This window comes from Manduca sexta, chromosome 20 (assembly GCF_014839805.1).
Source record: "Manduca sexta isolate Smith_Timp_Sample1 chromosome 20, JHU_Msex_v1.0, whole genome shotgun sequence".
Taxonomy (NCBI): Eukaryota; Metazoa; Arthropoda; class Insecta; order Lepidoptera; family Sphingidae; genus Manduca; species Manduca sexta.
In genome coordinates this window covers 6,464,061-6,488,323 of record NC_051134.1, presented here as the reverse complement: position 1 = coordinate 6,488,323, position 24,263 = coordinate 6,464,061, and the positions used below count along the sequence as shown (strand labels likewise).

At 35.2% G+C, this 24,263-nt stretch overlaps 2 protein-coding genes across 2 annotated transcripts; both read right to left on the bottom strand.

Moving 5' to 3' along the window:
• Positions 1 to 2,348: 2,348 nt before the first annotated feature.
• On the bottom strand, positions 2,349 to 11,942 carry LOC115452712 (pickpocket protein 28-like). Its single transcript, XM_037440775.1, has 12 exons — positions 11,938 to 11,942; positions 11,299 to 11,463; positions 10,490 to 10,619; positions 10,203 to 10,303; positions 9,365 to 9,497; positions 6,749 to 6,841; positions 6,226 to 6,365; positions 5,633 to 5,763; positions 5,497 to 5,556; positions 5,215 to 5,380; positions 4,213 to 4,386; positions 2,349 to 3,607 (listed from the first exon to the last, which is right to left on the bottom strand). Exons 1-12 carry the CDS (start codon positions 11,940 to 11,942, stop codon positions 3,562 to 3,564), a joined length of 1,344 nt encoding a protein of 447 aa, XP_037296672.1. The 3' UTR covers positions 2,349 to 3,561.
• A 753-nt stretch (positions 11,943 to 12,695) lies between these two features.
• On the bottom strand, positions 12,696 to 23,945 carry LOC115452709 (pickpocket protein 28). The gene is made up of 12 exons (XM_030181299.1): positions 23,941 to 23,945; positions 21,423 to 21,587; positions 20,615 to 20,744; positions 20,300 to 20,400; positions 17,682 to 17,793; positions 16,506 to 16,598; positions 16,026 to 16,165; positions 15,445 to 15,575; positions 15,303 to 15,362; positions 15,062 to 15,227; positions 13,863 to 14,036; positions 12,696 to 12,780 (listed from the first exon to the last, which is right to left on the bottom strand). The coding sequence occupies exons 1-12, from the start codon at positions 23,943 to 23,945 to the stop codon at positions 12,696 to 12,698; spliced, it is 1,362 nt and encodes a 453-aa protein (XP_030037159.1).
• Positions 23,946 to 24,263: the final 318 nt, after the last annotated feature.

Here is a 24,263-nt window from a genome sequence, read left to right as displayed (position 1 = left end):
GGTATGTTAGTAAAAAATGTTCAAAGTAATTAGCTATTCTATATTTATCTGAAACTAGCTCGTCATTAATGTTCAATAAAATCTTGTCATTAGTTTTATTTTTGCCAGTTTCAGTATTAATAATTTTCCAAGTAGTTTTAATTCTATTATCTGAGTTTTTAATATGACTACTGATATAGGCAGCTTTAGCATACCTACATACACGTTTAAAAATTTGAGAGTATGTTCTCACATAATTATTAAATTCGACATTGGGTGTAAAGGACCTTCTGTTATATAATTCATAGAGAACATCTCTACTACGTCTAATACCGTTTGTTGCCCAAGCACTGAATGATATTTAATTTTTTAGTGGCACTGATTTTACACTACATGTTTTATTAAATATGTTTGTAATACCATTTAATAATGTTTTAAACATATTATTTGGGTTGTCTGAACCGCAAGTCAGCATAGGCAACACCAAATTAAGCCTAGCACTAAATTTCTGTAGATTATATTGGGTTAGGGGTCTAAATTGTACTATGTTCTTACTTCTATTGCTTTCACAATTCAGTTTGACCATTTGACATGTGTGGTCTGAGCGAACGCCAGCTAATAATTCTTTAGAGTTAATTTTAAAATTTGAAATAACATTATCAATACAGGTAGCTGAAGTTGTAGTTAATCTAGTCGGCTCGAGAAATTGACAGTTTAGATTAAATGATTGAAGTAAATTCAAAAAGTCTTTTATCTGTGGAATCCACTAGCAAATCTATATTAAAGTCCCCACAGACTAAAATGTTGTTATTATTCATTTTAAGTTTTTAAGAATATCCTCCATTTTAGAAATAAATGCCAATATATTTGATGAAGGAGGCCTATATACACACAATATAATATAACCACTGGTCTCTGCACACGCGACCTCACACACTCGTTCTACAGAAAGTTTTACAATATCCTGCCTATCCTTGTGAGAGACACCATCCTTGATGAGGATCATGGTGCCTCCACCTTCTGCTGATATCCTAAAGAACGAGCTGGCGACTCTGTAGCCACTAACACTAAATGCCATTTTATCTGCTTTTAACCATGTCTCCGTAAAACATAAAATATCAATATTATATTTTTCTGCTAATAATTCTATGTCAAGTATTTTGCCAGAGAAACGATTTATATTTTGATGAGTTAATATTAAGTCACTTTTCTCTGTTGTCATAACTAATTGTTTAAATTATTTACTACACTTATATTAGTAATACTACTAAAACATGTAGTAATGGAGGACTTCGTCATAGTACTTATGACTGAGTTAATATTAAATAAATAATTCCTTTAAATTTGGTGGAAAGGGCAGCTGTGCAGTAATATTGAAATGTGAAGTCACCTAGTGCCACCAACCATAACAGTGCGTGAGTGAGAAAAGGACAGAGCGATATCCCCACCACGCCCCCACTTTTGCTCATAATAATATTCCAAATATGAATAACTGCTTTATTTTTCAACCAATTGTGATGCCAATTGCACAGAGGAATTTCTTTTGCATAAAATTTTCTGTTCCGTTTAAAATAATAAACTAAATTAAACATAGAAAACTACCCTAATTCTTTTCCACAGCCGAAGTCGGGGTCTTATTAAAACAAGAATACATTGTGAATTAAAGATGAATTTATTATAATATTCCTTAATAAATTACAAAGCAAGCTTAAAGATGTAAGACGCTGTCACATACCGCGATGCACAGGAACACGCCAGATGCAGGTCGATTTTAACAGGTCCGTCTGGAAATCTTTAGAAGAAGCCTTGTTCAGCAGTAGATTTCATGTGACTAAAGATTATAAATGTACTAGTTCGACCGAGGAAGTAGCACTTCCTGAAACCACCTTCCGTAATCCTTAATCTGATTTATTAATGCTTACAGCGCATGCATTATACTTTGGGTGTCGTATGATGTATTATGGTCGGTATTTCCTGTTACATTAGATGATTGGGACATGTCGTTTTTTTAATTGGTTCTGTTTTGGTTATAGAATGCAGTAAGCAATCCCTTAAATACATTTATACATACATGCACGGCTTGTAAGATTCATGTGCCTCCGTTACTGACGTAATCGGGTAAAAATAAATAAAACTAATTTGGTTTTAAAAATGTATTTTTAATTCCATATTCAAAAACAAGCTGATGAATGTGCTCCGCTGACTGATAGTCAACCTCTCAAAAGTGTTGTACAAAGTAGAATACAAATTTCTATCCAAAAACACCTATCGATACAGTTGAATTTCAAAATATATTTATTATTACAATATTATTAAATTTATCGTAACTAGGTGAATATTTGTATCCAAGAAACCTACCTAATATAAATTGCCAGCTAAGCTAAATAAATACCCAATCAAATACACGATAACAATGTTAAATCTCAATCAACCACCGACTCCAAATTCATAGTCAATATGCGTATGTAAATATAAATTATTTTTTGGTTTGTAGTATTTTTTTTACAGTGCATAACAAAATATAAAATTTAGCTCCCAAGTATATGACACTAGGTTCGCTAAAGGCTTGAAAGAACTTTCGCGATAGAAAATCTCACTGTGTACTCCGGGATAAAAAGTATTAAGGTAACTTATAATATGCTAACTAAAATCACTGTAACAATCAATATCGCCCACACGAGCGACATCAGTGATATTTAAAACAAATCGTAACAAAAAGTTACTCTAATAATAATCACAGGAATAGAAAGTAGCCTATATGTTTATTCTGGTCACCGCCTATTACTGTGCCAAACTTCATACAAATCCGTTGAACCGTTTCTGCATGGACTTGTTACTAATATCCAAACATTTTCACAAACTTTATATTACTTAGATCGTTTATTTTTTCAGTTTTGTTGTTTCACTTACATAAAACTACACAAATATGTCATTATTGGTCTAAACCATAAGAATGAACTTCAATAACTGTTGCTTATTTACAGCAAGAATTACAAGTCGATATTATGTTATGGCATCTAGGCCGAACTAGCAGATTGGTTGTTCCTAAGTACAAGCTGAACAACGAGTGGTATATACCTATATGTTGCTTGTCACAATGTGTCAAAGTATACCAGTAGGTTACCTAGTTTTTTTTTTATAGAAAAATATGACTCACACATACTCACACCTTTTATCTTCGAGTTTTTCTAAGATATGATGGTTTTAATTTTACCGGGAATGAAAGTAGATGTCTTGCCCGGGAAAACAAACTATCTGTACACCAAGTTTCATCAAAATCAGTTCAGTAGTTCCAGAGGTTAGCTCCTCGTAACAAAAACTTTCAAATTTTAGACTCATCTACTGGTTGTCATGAAATAACTTTTTATTCTCAATTGCATACAAGAAGTGCTGATTTATTAAGAATTTTGTTTCTCGTTCGGCATTAGCGGACCGACTGTTGGTCCCGTCGGTTGATGTATTGTTCTTTCGCGACTCACCTACGGATCCCGATCCATAGTTTAGGAAGCGCTGCCATAAACAATATATAATAAATCGGTCTTCTACTAAACCAATTCAAAGAGTGGACATCTTTTAGCAATTTTACTGTTTCGCCTTGTTCAAATCGCTCTTGAAAACGCACCAAAGTCTGAAAAAATAATGATTTCTTATGTTTACGTGAATGTTAGACATTGAAATAAAACTATTTTACTACTTTTATCGCGGTTTTTTATATTATAATTTTCTCCCGACTTGCAGCCTTCGTGGTCACGAGGAGGGGACTAAGACAGAATGAGCTCACAGTGTCTTGGAGTGTGGGAACCGGTCTTTTGGATGTCGATTTAATTAAATGAAGAACAAGATTCCAGTCTTGTGCGCGCTTCCATCCTAGGCAGGAATCGGTGTTATTTAGCAGGGACTTGTGGCTTATGTAGTCGCACATAATGATTGGAGCCTTCTTCAGAGTGTTCAGCAATAGCAAACTTTGTAGAGCGTCGGTGTTTCACGTTAGCTATACGTTCTTTATCGCGTATCCCTATATGTCTCTTTGTTTGGCCGATATAGGAGAGATCACAGTTACAAATATCTTATATATGCCCAATACAAAATCAACTCTTATTTTTGTCATTTATTATGTAGTAGTTGGTCGTTAGTTTAAATGAAATACATATTTATACTAATAACATATTGACTACGTTTATCATATTTCTCGATCACAGTGATGCGCTGTAGCTAGACAACATTACAAAATACCTGAGAGTCATGTAATAGAAGATCTCGGCGAGGCTGAGGAAGGAGAACCCTAAGAACAAGCCCAGCAGCCCTCCGCAGTTGGCGATGAAGTCGGTCAGACCGAACAGCTCCGAGCGGCGCATGGACATGAAGCGCGGGCTCTTGAAATACATCTCTAGTTTTGAAAACGAGTAGCTGTGAAGCAAAGTAATCAATTCCTTTATTATACATTGGTGTACAAATGTGCTGCCGTCGATTTCTCGTATATAATATGGCGTAAACGATAATTAATGATCTAAACAATGTACAGCTCAATAAATGTGGATATCCGTTTAACATAACCTCATTGAAGAATAAATTGATATGCTGGATCTTATAGATTCTTTTTCGAAAATATTGACAAACTTACGGCATTTGTAAAAAAAAATTTTAATATGAAGAAATCTAAAGCTCTAGCTGAATATTATTATTTTTTTACATTATTACGCCAAAGTGGCCTCACTGTACCTGGTTGTAAGTAGAGTTGCGTTCAGTTAGAGTATCGACTATCGAGAAATGATTACTCCTCGCCAGTCAACGCCATTACAATACCCTGTTTGAAACTGTATATATCAACACAGAGCGAGGTGGCCACTACGGTGGGTGTTAAATTTTGTTTAAAGTGGTCGCTATTCGAATGGATCGCAATATTCTACCGCTATACAGAATTGAATGTCTTGCTTGGTAAAGATTACTGCCAAGAAGAAATTTCGAAACGCCTCAGTCATTGAAAAGATTCGAAAGCAAGAAATTTGGTGCAGTACTAACTAATTTGCAACCAAGACATTATTGAAGAGCGTTATTTACAACACGCATGTTCGTTATAATGCTGTAATCACTACTTTCATAATCTGATTCCACGGCCGACCTTGGGTACCTACACAAGGTGGGCCGTGGAGTCCGCCGCCTAATAGTACCTAACCTACCTAGGTAAGGTACTATTAGTCGGCGGATAATTTAAAAGTAACAATAAATATACATTACTTCTCCCAATGCGAGGTAGAAGCTTCGATTTTATTGTTTAATAAGTAGTGCTTGATATCAAACTTTGTCTTCAAAACTTCGGCATCATATTCTACGGTGTTGCAAGCAGGTAAGCAGTTACACAATCTAGAGCTGATGCCCGCCGTCTCTTTTTCCGCAATTTTTTCTATAAATAATACTTATTAATTAGATAGTTATGTTTTAAACCGTTGCACACGTAGAAAAATTGTAAGCAAAATAACCCAGCAATCGGATAAGAAAAACTTAATAAAGTATAGTTACCTATTACTGAATTCATACAACGTTTGCTTTGTATGGTGCAGATCCTGTTACTGGTATTAGCTACAAGCAAAAAGCACAAAAAATATCAGAAAACTGCAAAATATCCATCAACTTCCTTATGTGTATGGTAACTTACAAGGCATATAGAAACCCACGCAGCCGCACATATTGTATGTGTAGTTAGACAGACACTCGAGCCTGCAGTTGTTCTCCGTGTATATTTTGAAATAGCGAAGATACCGCTCCCCGGGGAAGTAGCAGTGCCGTCTGCAACAATTAAATACATTTCTTTAGTATCTTCAGCACTGTTCATTATGTTTATTAAGCGCATCAACAAAAATCTGTTTCTCAAACCTCTATTCACTAAATCTTAAATTGTCAAGTAGGGGATTTAAAACAGGCGCCGGCACCACATTTAAACTATTCCAAAGAGATAAACATTATTTATTATCCTTGGAGTCATTGTGCCAAACATATTTGAGACACTTGCTTTCCGCTTGCTTTCGCATCATCACCGTATTTATAATAACTTAATATTGCATAGATAAGTACTTGCGTTTTGTCGCATCGGTGCAGTATAATTTTAATTGATTTTCCTTTGCAAAATTAAATTATATTTAGGAGCGAAAATACATCAGCTCTTATATATGTGGTATTCTATCTATTAAGACAAATCGTTTACCAACACCAAGATCTGTAACACTACGACTTAGCAAATCCACTACTCACTTTTCCGGGGTGTACTCTTTGACCTCATCAGACGTTGCTACCATATTGTACTTGAGTGCAAAAGAGGAAGTTTGATCCGGGAGCATGGCGTAGTAGTAGAGAGATGACTGCGGCACATCCGCGGGGTGCTGCACGTATACCTGTATTAAATACCATAACAATTCGTGATCTCAATAAATAACATAAAGCAATGTTTCGGTGTTGAGCTAAAAGGACGAACATAAGACTTAGGATAGAATGAGGGAGGATAAAGTGTTTGTACAGCTTAAAGGACTTAGGATAAAGTGAGCAAGGATATGGTGTTTGAACATCACATCCTTTTCTTATTGCTTCTTACCTTCTTATCTCTGTTAATCTCCCTCGACATATGAAACTTCAAAGAAAACTGTGGCATCACATTCATTTTCTAAATTTATGTAATACTATTTTGCTTGATACAGTCATTCGTGCTGTAGACGAATATGTCTTTACGTGACTGCTGCTATAAATATTAAGTAGGGAGATTTAATTATGTAAAACTGACCTTATATCCTGAGTAGATTGCGTTACATTCCTCGTCGAGTTCAGTTCTATCCTCTAGAAACAGAATGATAAGATCTGGCTCGGCTCCGTTTTGCTAAACAAAAAAAATATTTTTATATTAAGGAATTAAGAACTAAAGCAGATTCCTGTCGTGGTAGATTTCAGGTGTAGGATTAAAACGCAGCGTAACTCTGGTGACTATCTAGTAAAACCGTACACGCAGTATCACACTTGGTAAAATTTGTGAGAACAGTAACATTGCAAAAAATCTATTAGAGACATATTATAATAGAATACTATGAGACATCTTTTGTAGAGCAGAGCAGGGCATTTGGAGATGTAGAACTATGACCTATAGTTATGATGCATGATGCGGTCTCCATACTCGAAACTTCGATATCAATCAATCGATATATTCCGGTTTGAAGGACGTACTACCCAGTATAATAACTGCGCATCGTGAGATATACCACCATACCGCTCAGGGCCTTTATTCTGTATGATAGTGTAAACGCGTAACGCGGCCGTGTCATGTTATCTCCGAGAAATGTACGTGGAATGGTTTTCTGTAAGCCAAATTTCTATAGTCCTAAACATGACGCGTTGTGTTACGTGCTTGTTACGCACTGTTTAAATAACGTGCGGGATAGAGAATAAGGCCCCAGGACGACGAGCGCTGTCCAATGCCACTAAGTTGTTTGTAATTCACAGTTCTGGATGGTGTTGCTTCTATTTATGGGTAATCGTATCGCTTAAGAACAGGCAAAAGGTATACTCGTCTAGTCATATGAAAGCCATGAAAATCTAAAATAGAATATCCTTGAGTGCGCTAAAAATCTTTGAATATTTCGGCCATATCATCACTACCTCACACGCGAGGTGCTAGGAACAAAACATATAAACATTAATGACAAGAAGCTCACCCGTCCTCGCCTAGGAAATGCATCACTGAAGGATTCGTCCTCGTATCCGCCCTCCAGGCTCCATTTATTCAAAGTTTCATATGTTAGTATATAACTGTAATTTTGTTGTATTCTGAAATTTTATAATTTTTAAAAGTAGAATATTAAGATTAAACACAAAATATTTATAATAAGAAAATGAAGTGTCTGTTTTCTAATCCTCCAGTAGAAACATTTGCTTAGGCTGGGAACTTCCAAAAGATTCTCGTTTCGATTTAATATTAAATAAAGATATACTTATTGTTTTGTTCATAAAAAATATATATTATTACACCAATGATACTCGCCGATAATAGCACCTACCCGAATAAGGAAGGTTCGGTGAAGGAACATTCTCAAAAGATCTCGATTTTTCCAAAATGTCGTGGAAACGCGATAATGGACCTTAATTTTACTAGAGAATTGTCAACCATTCCGGATCTTTCGAGAATCTTCCACAGATATCGCGACCGGGAATAAAAGGTGCGCGCGCGGCCGCCGCGAGTCAGTTGTGTTTATAACGCGATCAAGAGCGATAACAACGAGCGATATCACAGCGAATACCGTAGATTGTGTGTAGTAGTGTATTGTTTGTGCATTTGAGTACTTTAGGGTTGCAGTAACATTCACGTGCTACTGTGTTTGTGATTTTATTTTGTGTTTCGGTAGTAAATAAAGCGGTGTTGTGTTATTTCAAGTACAATCGGTAGTGTCATTGTCTATTAAAAAACCTATGTAACATATGTTATAGTTGAATATTCGTAATTGATTATTCTATAATTCAGAATAAAAATTAACAATTTTTCTTTCATAAAAAAAAAATCGAATAGTTATCGTATATCAATCAACGACTTATAAAATATTAGTAAAAATAAGTAATGATGTTTCGAAGAATATTCTTTGCTTAATTGTAAGGAAAGGACAGGAAAACTAAATAATCAGACGAAACCACTAATGAAACCTTGTTCGCTATAAAATGACTACTCACTGGTTCATGCGAAATAAATCGTTCTCGGCTAATCCGTTAAAGTTGAAACACAAGCCTTCTTGTGTGTACACTCTGTGCAAAATATGTGAACATAGAAATGATTCCTGTCGCCATTTGCAGTCAGACTTAAAAAACACCATCATCCGATGCGTGTTCATTGCCTGTAATGAAAAAGTTTGTTTAAGAAAAAAAAGGAAAGGCGACGTGCATAGAGACATATTTTTTATTAACACATGTCACACCTTTATCCCGAATGGGGCTGGGAGAGATGCAAGCAGGGCAACCATTAATAGCCTACGTGTTCCCTCCTACGATGTGATAAGGCGAGCTTAACGTCATATTGGGAACAAATTCCAAACTGGAGGTTGATACTGACCAAAAACACCTACATATCAGATCAGTCTAGCTAGTAGTAGATTTCTAAAATGATCTCGTCGCAGCCTTTACATTTTATAGGCAACCTGGTGTCGCTCTAGACTTCACCTCCGTGAACTATTATTTTTAGACAATAATCCCATTCTTTTCTGCGAAATAAATCGGTTACCCAACCTCTGCTTTTACTTTTAACAAAGATCCAAATATTCAAAAATATATCACGCTGCATCATTGGCTAAAGTCAATAATTAGACTACCAACCTTCATTTAATATAAAATAAAGGATACCAATAAATTAATTCATTTTATATACCTCGTCAATGTTTCTCACCAACCACTTGTCCGAATAGTTTCGATTTAACCACATTTTAGAGATATCTTTGAAAAAATTGCCTTCGTGGCAAATGAGTGAGATGTCTTCAAATTTTGTGCGTTGGTAGTCCGTCCTAAAAGAATTTATAAAATACATTGTATAGAAATAAACATTTCAGGCAGTTGGGAAGTTGAATGAAATGACGGTAAAGTTAGAGCCGAGAGCCAAATGACGTAATCTGTTACCATGATTAAATTTCGAAGAACGTAATGACCTCATTAGATACACTAGAAGAATGCACAAAGTATTGCGTAATTGATAGCCGTTACCCAAATTTAACAATAACGTCACAAATCATAACGTTTGGTCTGGCCACAATTAATCTAACTTCTCCATACTTAATATTCTCAAATAAAACAAATTTCATGTTAATGTTAAATAGAAATTAAGTTATAAAGAGTCTAGGTCGCTCCTAATGGTTATTGTAAAATAACACAATTCTCCAGTTCCTTGTCCTCGGCTCGACTGGTTGTGAAAATCAAAGTGAAGTGTTAACCTTTAGTAGGGAGAATCATATCCTGAAGGGCTACAACCCCCGTCCATCCCTGTTAATTATTTAATCAATTTATTTTTCGAAAGCCTTTGACACTAATAACTTATCTAATATAAAATAAATTACATAATTATTTGGTCAGACAATCTTGAGATCAGAATATCTTGCAGATCTTTATAAAGGAAACTCTTGTGCCTCGTTCGATCGCCTTAATATTTTAGGGAAAGCGACTACACAACTAGGAAATTTATAAACTTCATGACAAAATATGAATATAATATTTACATTTCCGAAATGTTTCCATACATTTTTTGCTTCTGTTTTGCGTAGTCGTAGTGTTTTGAAATCTTCCGTTGTGGGCATATCGTAATAGAAGGAAACGGCACCTGGACCAAACATTAAGATTTTAAAATATACAATTTTAAAATTGACAATTATTAAAATACTCTTTATTATGATTGGTATAAAGTGCAAGCATTCTCATTGGATCCAATCAATCAGTATGTTACGTTAATGTGAACAGAAGTTGTATCAAAACACAAATGAAATGTTATAACCTCTCATAATCTTACCTCCGATACTGGAACTAGTCTTTCATTGATGGACACTATAACCGGGCTGCTATCCCATTTAATCCACACGTTGCGTATCTGGTACAAACAGACCCCCATACTCACCAAAAACAAAATCAGCCAAAACATTCTGGAAGAGCAAAACTATCATATCAGTCAGTCTTTAGAAATAATGTCCCGAACTTCGGAAGCGTGACTGCGACTTCAGTCAACATACGAACCCCTATTCTTCATACTTTAATTTAAAGAATAAAAATATCACTGAGGTTTTTATATAACCTGTCTTAAAAACTGCCTGTAATTTTAATCCCTAAATCTAAGCGTAATCCTTCGCTGGTTTCATCTTTTTGATCCAGCTGCTTAATTTCATACGTTTACAAAATATTCCAATTACTTATAATTATTGGGGACTTGAGTGGATAACAATTTCTTATGTTTATGCAAATATTAGCCATCGAAATAAAATTAGTTTTCGAAATTTATCGTGGTTTTTATATCTTAATTATCTCCCGATGTTTCGGAGACTTTGCAAGCTTCATAATCACCGGACGAAATGAGGTGTTGGTCGTCCGAAAAGTCAAAGTTGCAATATCTACCTACATTTCACAATAACAAAAATAAAAAAAAATGGCTGTTGGTCTGATCTGTGCAAAATGAGCTCAGTATCTTAAAGTATGCAGTGGTATTACGAAGAAATGTTAATCCCCCTAAACATACAAATCGATTAAAAAATAAAAATAATCTGCGAATGATCCATATATAAGCGAACTCTTCACATCATGTTGAGACAAACAGCATCTGTTACTTACTTCTCAACAATCGTGGCTTCTCTCTCCGTAATGAATCTGAGGCCATGCAGCGACGTGTTTTTGGTAAAGTCTTCAAACTGCTCACCCAAAATGGCCTTTTTGCTTCGTTTGCTTTGCTTCTGAGAGCAGTCTTTATTGTATACCGTAGCAATCCCATTGTCATCCCTACAAATACAAAAATAACATGTTGTAAAAATGTCAGAAAGGTAGGTAGTAAATTTTGTTACAGAACAGAATGCGGAGGGTAGTAGATCACTAGCCCGATTTTGAACATCAGAATTTTAAGCAACTATTTCTGCATGATACTGCATAGAGTATGTCAGCCTAAGACATCAGAAATCAAGACTAGACTAAAATATATATTTTTTAATTTCATCCCCTAAAGCAGTTTCTTGGATGGTATGAAGAAACAATAGTTACACCATTGGTTATCAAGAATTATTAAGAAGGTAAAAGCAAAACAAACTTAAGTAACAATCAAGTTCGTGTCTCTGAAACTACTAATCCGATTCTAAATATTCCTTCACTAATGCGAAATTAGACTTTAAGTGCTATCTCTTACGTTTTAAATCTGCATCGGACAACAGCACGGGCGGAATCAAGGGTAAAAGCAATTAGGAGATTATTTTTAAAACTCACTCCATTTTTCGCTTCTCTCTTCACAGACGTCCTACCAGCACCAACTGCTGTGTACCAATGCGATACTGAAGCTCTAATTATTGTGCTGTGTTTCAATGAATTCGCTTGGGACCATATTACCCTTTCAATTTACTGTGTCAGTAAGTAATTATGTTTATGGAATGTAAATTTAGCCTTAACGACCAGGTCATGATGTCATGATATTTCTAAAAGCACTAGTGTATGTACTTATACTGATTGCTTCGTTGGCGTAGTTGTATTACGATACGACTGCAATGCTGGTCCCGGATTCTATCCTCGGGTAGGGCAAAGTGATATTGATATAGAAAGGGCAACTACTTTTACAGATATTAAAAAGAAGTTACTATCAATGACTGCATACAATAATAGCTCCGTCTACCCGCCATTTTGAATAAACGGCCCTAACCGCTTTTTCGATTTATTTCAAAAATGGACCAATCAAAACAAAGTTTTTTGACATGCGTACAAATAAATTATTTTGATTGGTTCATTCTCGGAATCGGATTGAACATTAAGATCGTTTATTAAACACGGGTGTAAATTAGGCTTTAGGTGGCGAGTGTTACTTTACTATGTATATAGTCTGAAATAACCATAATTTTTATACAGCTGTAGACGGGTACTAAATAATTAAAACAAAAAATAGCATTAGTTGATAATTTAATACATTTATTATTGCAGTAAATAATAATTATTTTTCAAAGCAAGCTTAAAAGTATATAACACACATGTGTATATCATGCGCCGTAATTTGAAGGTTTCTTAATTATTACTTTTTTCTTTTTTTCGTTCTCCAAGTCGCGCTTAAATGTGCACCAAAGTCTGAAAAAAATGGAGCTATGATAAGTAATTAAAGGCAAATAAAAATTAACTAATTTATTTAGGGTAAGATGTTTTCCGAATAAAGAATGGCTATCAATATAAATAATAATTCATGTGAATCAATGAAATAAGAAAAAAGAATTATTCTTTGAGGTCTTAGTCAAGAAAGTGGGGCCCAACCCTGTCAGTGTTTTTAATAAATACTTTATTTGCGTTAAAATTGTTTCTTACTTATATACATTTTTTTAAATATTGAAACTTTATCTTTACAAATCATGTAATATAATGTAAATAAAACAATATCCAATTCAACAAATACAATTTGTAACCCTTGTCCTTAGCCTGTCATATCCGAACACGACTAGTCACACTGTAAAGTCAATTAAAGAATTCGTGTCTAAATCACAATCATCCTCCGCACTCCCCGGACCTTGTGCCAACATCATCACTTGTTTTTTAATTTGGATAACTTTTTACAAGGAAAATAATTCGACTTCGATGTGGCAGTCCAAACCGCCTTCAGAGAGTATATTGATTCTCGCTGCATGGTTTTTTTAGTTAAGGCATTAATGAACTCCTTATTAATTCATTATTTAAACAAAAAAAATCGACTTTGTATTCCTCCCAAACTAAATAAGATAAATATATTTTTGTTTAAAATTATAATATTTCGTACATTTTTAAATTGACAAACTTAATCGATCGGCGGCACTTTTTGGTAAATGATCCTTATATGTAATTTTGGCTAACGAGTAATTAAGTCTCCTAAGTATTCACCATAATAACCTACAAATCCTGAAGGATTATACAGTGCAGGTCTGATATGGAAAAAATTAAGGGGAATTTTAGACCTTTAGGTATATCACTGCAGATATGAAAATCAATAGTCCCCATTTTTGTTTTTTCCTTGAGACAGTGGTATTCCCCGACGAGGCTGTGCCAATATAATATTTAGAACATAAAATCGTGGTGCTACTGATTCTAAAAGTTAGCTATTTCCCAACTTTCACATTGGGTACAGATATTAACAAAGCATTAATTGAGTCGGACAAACCTAAGTTTGTTATAATACTAGACAATACCTGAGAGTCAGAAAGTAGATGATCTCGACGAGGCTGAGGAAGGAGAACCCTAAGAACAAGCCCAGCAGCCCTCCGCAGTTGGCGATGAAGTCGGTCAGACCGAACAGCTCCGAGCGGCGCATGGACACGAAGCGCGGGCTCTTGAAATACATCTCCAGCCTCGAAAACGAGTAGCTGTAAAGTATACACTACTTGTATTGAGCATAGGTGTACAAATCTACCGCCTTTATCTTATATACATATATAGCTTAAACGATATGTAGTGGTATATAATACACCAGCACAGTAAACTTAGATATCTGTTCAATAGCCTCATTGAAGATTAAATTAATTTGTGGCGGAGTCTTAGAGATTATTTTAATTTTACTTGGCTAGTTCCGGTGGCAGCTCGCCAGGCAGTTGGACAGCCACGGGCAGTATCTACGTGCCGTTCGCCTGATTCAGAGTTCCCTAAGCCAGTGACTCGTGTTGCTTAACACCAGCAACCAGTGCCGAGTGTAACGCGTAGGTGCAACAATAAATCTCATAGCACGTAATAACCCCGGGTTTCTAATTGTCTCTTCTACAACCTATCTGTGGCGCCCGAACCCGCCACAATTTATATTTAACATGAAATCTGTAGCTGTAATTCATCTATTATTTCATTTTTTTACACGAGTACGGGAAAATGGTACTGAGTAGTGACTATACCTGATAGCAAGTGAAGTAGGGTCCAGATAGGGTCGACTGACGAGAGATGATTATGATCATTATTATGAGATAATTGGCGAGGACCAGTCGACACAATTATGCCGGCCTGTTTAAAACCGGATATAAGTACCTACACAGTTTGATAGAACGCGCCATGCGACCAATATGGCAAGTTTTACTCTTGTGTACAGTGGCGCTATCACAAAATAAAAAGCAAAAAATATGGTGAATACTCGGCTATGTGTTGACGTTGGCAGCCGAACCGAATATTAATGGATCTAAGGTTATGCTATAGCTCGGAGTCCATATACACATATACATAAACTCATGCACACGCAGGCACGCAAGCAACAAACGCAAAGCAAGGAACGCACGTACAGTTATATGATCACTAACTACTTCCATAATCTAAATTTACGGCCCTCGTTAGGTCGTCACTTTAATTTAGTTACGGACGATTAATCACCATACTAAAAACAAAAATAATTAATTAAATAATAATAAATTACTTCTTCCAAAACGAGTCCAATTTCTTGTCCTTCTTGCTCATTAAATAGTGTTTGATATTAAAATTTGTCTTCAAAATCTCGGCATCATATTCGACGGTGTTGCAAGCAGGTAAACAGTTGCACAATGTGTATCTCACATCCGCCGTTTCTGCTTCCGCTATTATTTCTGTAAATAATAGTTATTAATAAGATTATAATTTATGACTTAAAGCGTTGCACATGTGGAAATATTTATACTTGCCAATTACTGATTCCATACAAGGTTTGCTCTGAATAGTACAGATTCTGTCACTGGTGTTATCTACAATAAAATTAATACAACAATTAAATTAAAAAAAAACTGCTAAAGACCCGTTAACTTACCTCTTTGCGTGATTACTTACGAGGCATATAGAAACCCACGCAGCCGCACATGTTGTATGTGTAGTTAGACAGACACTCGAGCCTGCAGTTGTTCTCCGTGTATATTTGAAAATAGCGGAGATACCGCTCCCCGGGGAAGTAGCAGTGCCGCCTACAGTATTTAAAAACATTTCTTGAAAATCTGGTTGGTTGAAATAATATATTAGTATTATGCACTATACATTGCCTTTTCCCAAACCCCTATTCACTCCAGCTAGAAGCGTTAAGTAGTAGATCTGGGACGGACGTTGACATCATATTTAAACTATTACAAGGGCATTTACAATATTTATTTTAATTGTGTCCAACATATTTTACACACTCGGCTCCGCCTGCCTACAAATGAGCCCCGGATCAGAAGACCGCAATACTGGGATCCCAAGGAAGCTTCTGGAAAGGCAGATCGCCCGCCGCAATAAGTTCTTTATTATACTGTCCCTTGTCTATTGTTTTCGCACACATTTTGACGAGACATCAGATCTTATGTTATGCTACCGACATAAATCGTCTAGTACCAACACCGAGATTTATAAGAACCTAACTAAACAACTCCACCACTCACATTTGAGCGGAATAATCTTTGACCTCATCTGACGTTGCCACCATGTTGTACTTGAGAGCAAAAGAGGAAGTTTGGTCCGGGAGCATGGCGTAGTAGTAGAGAGATGACTGCGGCATATCCGCGGGGTGCTGCACGTATACCTGTATTAAAATACCACAATATTTCGTGATCTCAACAAATAACTGAAAACATAGTTTCGCTGACGACTTAAAGGAAGGGAATAAGAATTAAGATAGAACGACTCAGCATAAGATGACTGAACACATCCTTGTCTCATTCCCCCTTTACTTCTTATCTGCATAAAAAGATTATTCTATATGCGAAACATCACTGCAAACTGCAGCATCACATTAATTTCCTATGTAGATCTCAAACTTCTATTTTTGTTGATACAGATTTTCGTGTTATAGACAAATAGGTCTGTAACGTAGGACCTACGTTAAATATTAAATAAGTAGATTTATATTATCTAACACTAACCTTATATCCTGAGTAGAGTGCGTTACATTCCTCGTCTAATTCAGTTTTATCCTCTACTATTAGAATGACTAGATCTGGCTCGGCTCCGTTTTGCTGAAGAATATAATATTTTTATAGTAAGGAATTTAGGAAACAAGCTGACCGCTGGCATGGTCGATTTAAAATGCAGCGAGGAATAAAAGGCGGCGTAACTCTGGCGATTAAGGTCTTGTCGTTCGCGAGAGTTGACATTATATAAGGTAAATTATAGTTACCATCAGGTTCGATGTAATTTTTTGTCAAGCTAATAGGAAAAAATAATGTTTCCTTTTAGAAGATCAGAAAAAAATAAGAATTCAACTGACGATAAGTGGCAACTGAACATCGTCTTTGAAGCGTTGAGGGCTTTTGAAAAATTCTGAACCGCCGGTATCTACTTGAAATACTACAAAAGACTTTTCTCCACGTCGGTTATATTTAAATAGATGTTTCAAATCGGCTCATGCACGCTATAGATAAAACCAAACTTATTTTCTAACAACTTTAAAATGATTCAGAGAAACGTTGCAGGACATTGTAGTCAGAGTAACTATTGGACATAATAAGACTTAACATCTCATGTCTCAGGATGACGAGCGCAATGGAATACCAAACAATAGTTTGTACTTCAAGGTGTTGGATGGTATTTCTACTGTTTATGAGCGATCGTATCACTTACCACCAGGCGAACGATAAGCTCGTCTCCTCATTCAAAGAAATAAAAAAAAACTTAAAACACTATTAAAATCAGTTAACCCTGATGAAACGACAGCCAGGCGGATTGAATCAACTGCACTATTTTTGACTTCTTTTTACCGTCATCATAATTTAAACGCTTATTTAGAATTCAATGCACCGGGACTATTAGAATCAGTTAATTTTAAGCGAAGGTCACAATGACAATTCTCCTATCTCAAACTCAAGAAGATATCGAAGAACTGTTAAATATTTTTAAGATGGTAAGCCTTTCCTCTGTAATATAAATATTCAAAGACATTACCAAAATGAACACAATAGCAGAGCGGAACTCAAAATTCTTGCTAAAGGTAAGTGTTTAATTTTATTATTACCTTTAGCTATGTGTCAATAAAGTCTACAACAGGACATGCAGAAGGTCCCGGGAACAACAACTAGTAACATTAGTGACAAGAAGCTCACCCGTCCTCTCCTGGGATATGTATCATTGAAGGACTCGGCCTCGTATCCACCCTCCATGCTCCATTTATTCAGAGATTTCTTTGTTTGAATATAACTGTAATTGTTTTGTATCCTGTAAATTGTATAACTTTTTAAGAAGAATATAAAGACTAAATTTAAAATCTTTATGTAAAACTATTTTCTATTCCTGAAGTACAAACAGATGTTCAGGTTAGGATCTTCCAGAACATCCTCATTTGGATTTAATAAATGAAATACTCATAGTTTTGAACAGAAAAAAAATAGTTATAGTTTAACAATCATGTTTTTATCACTTTATAGTTCAGAACACAATAACAATTACAATTTCTCTCTTACATGAATATGCGTCTTAAAAGAAGGACATTCGATTGATGTAAAGTATATTAAGCAACAGGGTTGGGCCAGCTTGACAGACACCTAAAAGTCGAATATCCTAGCCTTAATAACAGAAACTGAATAACTTCTAGGGCTACGAAAAGTTATTCAGGACAGAATCGAGAAAACTTAATAGATAATCAAGCAGACTGCCTCGATGGCGTAGTTGAATTGTATTGCATGTCTGGTACAATAGCGCTCTGAGGTCCTGGGTTCGAATCCCGGGTCGGGTAAAATGATATTTGGGTTTTTTCAGCTCAGTATCAGCCCGGAGTCTGAAATTTGTGCCCGATATGGCGATAGGCTCGCCCCCTATCACATCATGGGACGGAACATATTTGGCAAAAAGTGGGTGCCCTAGTTGCGCCTCTGCATACCCCTTCGGGGATAAATGCGTGATGTTATGTATGTATGTAATCAAGCGAAACCACCAACAAAACCTAGTTCGTTATAAAATGACTACTCACTGCTTCGTACGAAATAAATCCTCCGCGGCTAATGCGTTAAAGTTGAAACAAATGCCTTCTCGAGTGTACACTCTGCTCAGAATGTCGGAACACTGTAATGTTTCGTGTCGCCACTTGCACTCAGACATGACATTCAGCGTCACGTGTTGCCACTTTATTACCTGTAATGAAATAGTTTGTTTAACGAAAAACAGAAAAGACATCTTGCTTATTTTATAAGACACACAGACCACGGTCTTTTATAGACTAGCTAAACTGAGGCTGCAATAAATTTAGTTTTCGTTCCATCATGTGATAGAGGACGAATCAGATATCTATATCTGATGAATTATTATACCAGAATATATTTATTTATTTTTATTTATTGCACTTAATATACAAATGTATACAGGGGGACTTAATGCCATAGGCATTCTCTACCAGCCAACCTTAGGGTGGAGCAGAGATAATCATGGTAGGTGCATCACGGTAATATGACACTCAGAAAGAAGATAAATATATAAAATACCTATTATAACTATAAATATAACGCCATACGATAATGATGATGGAGGACGATAGGCCGCGACGCAGTTTTTCAAACTTATATTTTATACGTACGCATTTTAGTAATTATTCGATGTACTTAAAACATTGTTCAGCGGTAATAGCCGAGTTATAGTGAAACCGGCAACGATGGCAAACCCAGACACGTGGTGCTGTTTTTAATTCGAAATTTACACATTTTAGAGGCAAATGAAAGTGAAATATTATCTTTTCCTGGATAATCTCAACGTGTATTTTCTGAGATAAAAATAAGTTGCGTGGTTTCTACTTTTAACAAACATCCAAATGTTTAAAAAAATGCCACTGACGTTAATAGCATGCTTACCGTAATCAATAAAAAATAATAATATAAGTATGCATTCATTTTTATACCTCATAAATGTGGTCCACCACTTCACTGTTCGAATAGTTTCGATGTAACCACATTTTAGAAGTATCTTTGAAGATATTGTCTTCGCTACAAATGAGTAAGATATCTTCAAATTTTCTCCGATCGTCGTCAGATCTAAAAAAAATATAATAACACATTTTTAAAAGAAATAAACATTTATTGTCGCAGTTGACTTAAAGGACCATTACCACAACAAATTATGTGTTAAATATAACTATACTTATAAAAAGAAAATAGAAACACACTGACATAGGCACCGTGTACAGACCGCGACAACTAGGTGACCGCGGCACAAGCTTTGTAATGATTTGAATCAACAATTATCCAAAAGTAAACATTTCAGTAAGCTAAGAAATTGGATGAAATCTCGCTAAGACTAGAACTTAGAACCAGATGGAGTGAAATTCCGTTACCACATATTTTGAAGAACATAAGCACCAAATTGGAATGCACGTTGTGTTTCGCAAAATATTTCTTGATGGCCTTTATACAAATTTAACAATAATTTCACATTTTATAAAGTCTTATCTGGCAATCTTTAAACTCACCATTCCCAATTTTTATAAAGATGTTACAAATAATAGCATGTTTATTCTTTTTCTAGATGAAAATGTTACTACGTTATCGAATGACTCAAAAAAATATATCTAATGAGGCATGCTTGTTCCTATAGACATCCTTGATATGAAAATGATCTTCAAGATCTCAATAAGCAAACTCTGTATTCGGGAAAACGTCCTTAACTTTTAGAAAAGCGATTCCACAAGTGAGGAATTTATAAATATAGAAAAATATGATAATAATAGTAATATATTTACATTTTCGAAATGTTTCCCTGCATTCTTTCCTTCTTTTTTCCATAGTTATATTCTTTTGAAATCTTCCGCTGTGGACATATAGTCACCGAAGGAAACGGCACCTGGACCAAATATTAGGATTTTAAAACCTAAATATGTTGTCACAGTTATGAAATTTATTTTTACTATTAATGTAATTGAGTTCATAATAGTGGGTTGAGATGATTAACATTTCTCCGACCTGATCCTGGAACATCACCAGTCCATCTGTTACGTAAATGTGAACAATTGTTCTATCAAAACACAAATGAAATAAATAATCTCTTACAAACTTACCTCAGACACTGGAACTAGCCGTTCGTTGATAGACACTATAACCGGGCTGCTGTCCCATTTAATCCACACGTTGCGTATCTGGTACACACAGACGCCCACGCTCACCGAAAACAAAATCAGCCAAAAGATTCTGGAAGATGTAAACCATTAGGCACATGCTTTGGAGTATAGTCTAGTTTAGCATATTTTTGAATTTGTATTTTTATTGTTTTCCTTGGCTTTATTCTATTTTGTGTCTTTATTAGTAAATAAATAAATTAGTCAATCTTTGGACATCATCTCATATGTGAGAGTCCGCCTGGGTAGGGACCACCGCAATATCTAATTCTGCTGCCAAGCAGCAGTGTATTGTCACTGTTGTATTCCGGTTTGATGGACATTGTAGGCAGTGTAACTACTGAACATAATGAGACTTAAAATCTCATGAATCAGGATGGTGAGAGTTTCCACGCAGTAGAATACTATACAATACTTTGTAATTCAAGGTTTCGGATGGAGTTTCTGCTGTTTATGGGCGGTCGTATCGCATACCATCAGGCGAACGGCAAGCTCGTCTCGTCATTCAAAGCAACAAAAAATGTCCCGACCCTTGGAGTCGTGAGTGCGGTTCAAGGGTATATACTGTATAGGTCAACACATCAAATAATGCACCCTTGTTAACCAAGTTTGACAACTCCTCATTTATAAATACAATTACAAATACTCTTTATTGTAACCATTGTCAAATAGAAAGATACAAACAAGATTAATGCATTTAGATTTAACTCATTTATATAGAATTATGTTAATTATTTCACCTGTTACTTACTTCTCAACAATAGTGACTCCTCTCTGTGCGATGTATCCAAGACCATGCAGAGTCGTATTCCTGGCGAAGTCCTGCAGCTGTTCACTCGCAAGCAATTTTCGCCTTTCTTTCCTTAGCTTCCGTAGACAGACTTTACCGTACACCGTATCGAGCCCCTCGTCGTGCCTATAAATATGAATTGTTATTTTTTATTTACAACTGGATACAAATGTAAATGCAGTGTTAAAAATCCTTACAAGTGGTACATAAAGTGATTTGAAATCCGCCTGTGTATATCTGATTGAAACAGGCCGGTGTATTTGTGCCAAATGGTGAGAAATAATCATCTTTCGTTGGCATTGGCTGGACCCTACACCGAACACCATCAGCCACAGAGAGGTCATTAGTCATTGAGTCATGAAATATACTTAATCTATTGTACTATTATTCTATACTAGCGACCCGCCCCGGCTTCGCACGGGTGCAATGCTGACTATTTAATGGATTTTATTATTATACATATAAACCTTCCTCTTGAATCACTCTATCTATTAAAAAAAACCGCATCAAAATCCGTTGCGTAGTTTTAAAGATTTAAGCACACATAGGGACAGAGAAAGCGACTTTGTTTTATACTATGTAGTGATAAAATATTTAATTTGATAGGACCTAAACCCTTTGAAAGGTCTGGATGTTCGACATGAAACTGAGTATAGGTTCAATATTATATTATGTTAATGTGCCCCTATTAACTGAAGCTTATTAATCAGCATTTTATTTTCTTGTGTCAAATTATAAATTCACATTAAACTGTCGCGGTTATTTTTAATTTTATAATTAGTAATTTCATCCCCAGGAGGGCTGACCTCAACTGACAAGTGGTCATAAAAACTAGGCTACAATTTGGGTACATAAGCATATGTTAGTAAATATGTATATATGCTTCAATATTTGTTAGAAGTATCGCATAAACTAAGACCTTGTATATACATCTATCTGTACAGAACATAATCTTGCTAAAACTATCAGTTTGTGTAATATTTGAACGTTTGTTATAAGTAAACGTAGAAATAACTGAACAGATTTTGATGTATGGATAGTTCTCGTATTTTGCTTCCGTACGAAAACTTTTAACTTTTTATATTTTTTTTTTATTAGATGGCGCTGGCATGGTATATATTGTGCGATGGATCGCTACGATAATTTGAGGTACTAATATTTATTTATAGGATCACCAGTATACATCGACAAAATGAAACATTGAGATACATATTATTAATGCTAAATGTCATTACAAATTATAGATGGTCATATGCAAAGTTATTTACAATTCAATAAGTAACGAATATAGTATAATTTTTAATTACATAAATAAATTCTAGAATAAAATGATTGTGTAAAATTATAATATAGACAACAGTGAATTGAACTTAAGAATAGCAAATTGAGATTGAAACTTAGAATAAATTATCCATTTTAACAGATTATATGATATGTGACCAGTATACATATACTTTGCTTTATAAACTTTTTTTCGTGTAAAAGTACACAGTTGAAATTTAATACCAACAGTGGCCTTTCACTCAGGCAAAGCCGCGAGAAACAAATATATGAAAAGAAATTCACTCATTGACCCATCAACGCCCAGAATTAGAAATCTAAAGTTAGAAAAAAACACTTACGTTCTATGTGCATACATAGTAATAAATGTCGAAATTCATCCCTTAAGGCGTCAGAGAGGAGTTCAAATTTTGTGGAAACAATTTTAAATAGACATTTCACTTAAAGCTTAATGGGAGTAAAAAAAAAATAACCTAAAATTTATTTCAAGTCTTGAAAAAACAACCATTTACGGAACAGTATTCATCTCTCTTATATTCACTAATATTCTCTCAGCATATTCAAAACCCAAGGCATATACCTCTGACTTTTCAATGTCTTAGCATATTATATCAGGGTGAAGCAAAATATTGTGAGGAAATATACACATGTGAAAAAAAATTAATACAAATTTCTAAGGTATGTGCAGTCTGCGAACTGGCACAAGCGCAGGTTTGTGGACCCTTTCATTAATAAAAGGGGCTCATGCTCTGCAGTGAGCTGGTATTATTATTACTATTATAATTTAATAATAATGAAACGGAAGTGTAGAATTTATGGAAAGAAACAATATTAACACTTAAAAAGCAAATGCAATGCATTGCAAAAGCTAGTGTGGTAAAAGTATACTGTTGGACTTCCATTCTGGCAAAGGACATTCACAATACATTTCCACAAAGGTCTAGCTAGTGTCAATCTTGAGGGGCTAGGATCGAGGTCCAGATCACATCATTAAGGAATCGATAATGGCAGATAAATTGTATCGGATTGGGATTTCTGTATAACATGGTGAAACGCTGGTTATTATACATTTTGGAATAGGAATTAGCTTGTGAAGCAAAGGTGCACCAGTTGCGCATCTGCCTAACTCTTAAAAAATACGTTATATATATTTTGTGTGACCACTGCACAGTGAAAAAGAAAAATATTAAACACTCACTCCATTTTCCCGAACTTACGTGCTGCCGGCATTGCTGGCTGTTTACAAATGTAGAACACACGTATCAATTGAGGCAATTTAATTAGCTAATAATGTAGTATAATATTATTTAAACTAGCCTTCCCTTTAATTCCTCCGGGTGGTTTTAGTATGAAACATAAAAACTAAATAATATTATATATAAGGTGGTATAGCGGCGATAGCCTAGTTGGGTGTGGAACGGACTGCCGAGACAAATGTCCGCAGGTTCAAAACCCAAGGGCACACACTTCTGAGTTTTCTAAAAAAATATGTGTGTATTCTTTGTGAATGATAGCTTGCTT

Bases quoted from the DNA above. Each gene is read 5' to 3' on its own strand.
- LOC115452712 (XM_037440775.1), bottom strand. The intron at 10,304-10,489 runs GTAAGATTATGA...TGTTTGGTCCAG, and splicing joins GACTAGTTCCAGTATCGGAG to GTGCCGTTTCCTTCTATTAC. The intron at 5,381-5,496 runs GTAACTATACTT...TATTATTTATAG, and splicing joins TTGTATGAATTCAGTAATAG to AAAAAATTGCGGAAAAAGAG.
- LOC115452709 (XM_030181299.1), bottom strand. The intron at 16,166-16,505 runs GTTAGTGTTAGA...ATTTTAATACAG, and splicing joins CACTCTACTCAGGATATAAG to GTATACGTGCAGCACCCCGC. The intron at 12,781-13,862 runs GTATTGTCTAGT...CATTTTTTTCAG, and splicing joins ATCTACTTTCTGACTCTCAG to ACTTTGGTGCACATTTAAGC.